Source organism: Gorilla gorilla, chromosome 4 (genome assembly GCF_029281585.2).
Source record: "Gorilla gorilla gorilla isolate KB3781 chromosome 4, NHGRI_mGorGor1-v2.1_pri, whole genome shotgun sequence".
Lineage (NCBI taxonomy): Eukaryota > Metazoa > Chordata > Mammalia > Primates > Hominidae > Gorilla > Gorilla gorilla.
In genome coordinates, this window is record NC_073228.2 from 10,450,424 (window position 1) to 10,453,571 (window position 3,148).

The 3,148-nt window shown below is 50.7% G+C and overlaps 1 protein-coding gene across 1 annotated transcript; it reads right to left on the reverse strand.

Moving 5' to 3' along the window:
• Positions 1-2,144: 2,144 nt before the first annotated feature.
• Positions 2,145-2,725, reverse strand: LOC129533959 (large ribosomal subunit protein eL21). The gene has a single exon (XM_055389449.2). The coding sequence runs from the start codon at positions 2,688-2,690 to the stop codon at positions 2,208-2,210; it is 483 nt and encodes a 160-aa protein (XP_055245424.1). The 5' UTR covers positions 2,691-2,725; the 3' UTR covers positions 2,145-2,207.
• Between the last annotated feature and the right edge of the window lie 423 nt (positions 2,726-3,148).

The following is a 3,148-nucleotide window of genomic DNA, read 5'->3' on the forward strand; positions in this document are numbered from 1 at the left end:
AGCTGGGACTACAGGTGTGCACCATCACGCCTGGCTACTTTTTGTGTTTTTTAAAATTAGAGAGGGGTTTCACCATATTGGCCAGGCTGGTCTCAAACTCTTGACCTCAAGCGATCCACCCGCCTTGGCCTCCCAAAGTGCTGGGATTACAGGAGTGAGCCACCTTGCCCGGCAGCCCCTACTACGATTTTAAGAGAGATTATCTAAAATGAAATTACTGGGTGACAGGCTATAGCCTTTTTTAGGCTGCTCATATGTATTGCCACATTACTTCCCAAAAAGTTGTGCCAGCTTATGCTCCCTGCATGTATAAAGAATCTCCTTCTCACCTAAAGTTAATCTCCAGTTTGCAAAGCAGGACTCATCTTTCTGTATAAATTGAAAAACGGTAGATACTAACTTTCCCAGCATCCCTTGCTGTCAGGACTCAGTCACATGGCCCAGGCTCCACCAGTCAGGTGCATCCACCTCCAACCTTCAGTTGGAAGCCTGTGGTGTCTTCACACCATAAGCAGGAGCAGCATAGAACCGGTTCTGGCAGTGAGGCTAGTGGACATCTGGTGGCTAGCATCTGTGACATCCATGCTGTTGCTGAGGGGGGCTGGAGCAGCAGCAGCAGCAGCAGGGCTCTTCCCTCATCCAGCTGTGCAGCAGGATCTCAGGTTTTGTACCCGGCCAGGCAGCCCTTCATCTGATCCCCACTCCCCTGGGTAATCTGTGAACCTCCCCATGTCTTGTCTTCCCACCTGTGGCAGGCAGACCTGCCGCCCACCAAAATCTGTTCCCCTTCTTTCCTGCCTATGGAACTTTGCTTTTTGGAGGGCTACCAAGACCCTGGCAATGAAGCATGCTTGGCCATTGCTGTCATGACAACCTGGCTCTCTGCCGTCTCCGAATCCCTCATAGCATGCCCGATCATGGGTGGCTGTTGAGGCCTGGGGGGAATCCACTGCAGGGGCTTCTAGGGCAGGTTTGTCTTTCCCTATAAAAGGGCACAGATGTGACTGGCCCTGTCTCTTCATCCTTTCTTTGTGCCTTGACTGTAGAGGTGTGTGTGGTATATGGAGTTCCAGCAGCTGCCCTATAAACAACATACAAAAGCCCACCTGCCAAGGATGTTGGAGCAGAAAAACTGAAAGAGTCTGGGTCGCGATGGGGATAACTCCCACCTCCAGATTTCTAGTTACATGAAAAAGAAGAAAAGCCTCCACACATTGAACCGCCTGTCAGTTGGGTATTCTGCTGCTTGCATCTGAATTTTTTCCTCACTAGCACCACGTTCTTACCTGGATACCCCGTGGGCCTGCCTCTGCAGATCAGTGCGTGTATTTGCACGAAGCTCTATGGCAAACAGAGGTTCTCACTTCTCCTTTTTTTTTTTTTTTTTTTTTGAGACGGAGTCTCGCTCTGTCACCCAGGCTGGAGTGCAGTGACACGATCTCGGCTCACTGCAACCTCTGCCTCCCGAGTTCAGGTGATTCTCCTGCCTCAGCCTCCCAAGTAGCTGGGATTACAGGCATACGCCACCACGCCCGGCTAAGTTTTGTATTTTTAGTAGAGACGGGGTTTCACCATATTGACCAGGCTGGTCTCGAACTCCTGACCTCGTGATCCGCCCGCCTAGGCCTCCCAGAGCGTTGGGATTACAGGCGTGAGCCACCTACTGTAATCCCAGCTACTTGGGAGGCTGAAGCAGGATAACCGCTTGAACCCGGGACGCAGAGATTGCAGTGAGCTGAGATTGCCCCACTGCACTCCAGCCTGGGCAACAGTGAGTGAGATATCTCCAGGCCACCATGCTGGGAAAGTGCAGAAGTCAGGCGCTCCAGGCGAGCTGGAGCAGAGCTTTGTTCTGATTGGTTGAGGTCTGGATTGCCTGAACCAATCATGATGGAGGGGAGGCCGCACTGACCTGGTTGGCTGGCCGGCGTGGGGTAGCTCCAGGCCCACCATGCACATGGCTGATGTCCGTCCAGGCGCTGATGGAGGGAGGCACCCCACAAGCAGGTGGTTTTGTTCCAGGAAAACAGCAAGTGCAGTGGTTGAGTGTAGATGCAGAGCCAGCCTACCTGGATTGTGTCCTGGCTCTGTCACTTAATAGTTGTGCAATCTGAGTCGAGTTATACAACCTCCTTGTGCCTCAGTTTCTTTTTTTTTTTTTTTTTTGTAGCCCAGAGGTCCTTTATTTTTTTTTTTTTTAACACCTGTTATGCCATGAATTCATAGGGAATAGGTTCTAGCAGCTCAGGCTCCTTCCCATTGGTTCTCACAAAGTGTGCTTCTCTGGGTGGAGCAGGCTGGCGCTTTAGTTGAACCCAGGTACCTTTCTCTTTGGCTTCTTTCTTTTTCTGATCATTTTCCTTCACACGTTTCAGGAAGCTATCTCGGCTCTTAGAGTGCTTAATGTGCTCAATACGCACATTAATTCTCTTGGCAAGAATCTTGCCCTTAACTTGTTTGTTTACAACAATGCCAACAGCATGCTGGGTAACATTGTAGACTCTTCCAGTTTTGCCATGGTAACACTTGTGGGGCATTCCTTTTTGAACAGTACCCATTCCCTTGATGTCTACAATATCACCTTTCTTATAGATTCGCATATATGTGGCCAAAGGAACAACTCCATGTTTTCTAAAAGGCCTAGAGAACATATATCGGGTGCCTCTCCTCTTTCCCTTTGTGTTCGTCATTTTGGCGAATTACTGGAAGATGGCGGTTCCGGCCGAAAGGCTGCCTCAGTTTCTTAATCAGTGTGGTGGAAGGTTCCTACCTCACTGGCAGGTTGTTAACCTGTGTAAATAAGTCCTGTTATCACCACACCCCCCACTTTCTGGTTCATAACAGAGACCAGAGAGTTGGCCTGCATGCCCTGAGTCAGCAAACATTTACTAAGTGCCGTGGTATATGCCAGGCGTGTGCGTGGGTCTGCAGACAGCCCCTCTGGTGAAGGGCAGCTCCCTGAAGCCTGGAGTACTGCCTGCTGCAGGGGATGGCCCTCCTTCCATGTTGGAGGAAATGCTTGTGTGGGCAGAAGTGCCCTGGAAGGTGAGCATGTGGCTTCTGATACATGGGAGGACCAACAATTTTCTGGGCAGAAGGAACACCAGGTGCAATGGATGAAGGGAGGACCAGACAGCTCGGGCCTGCA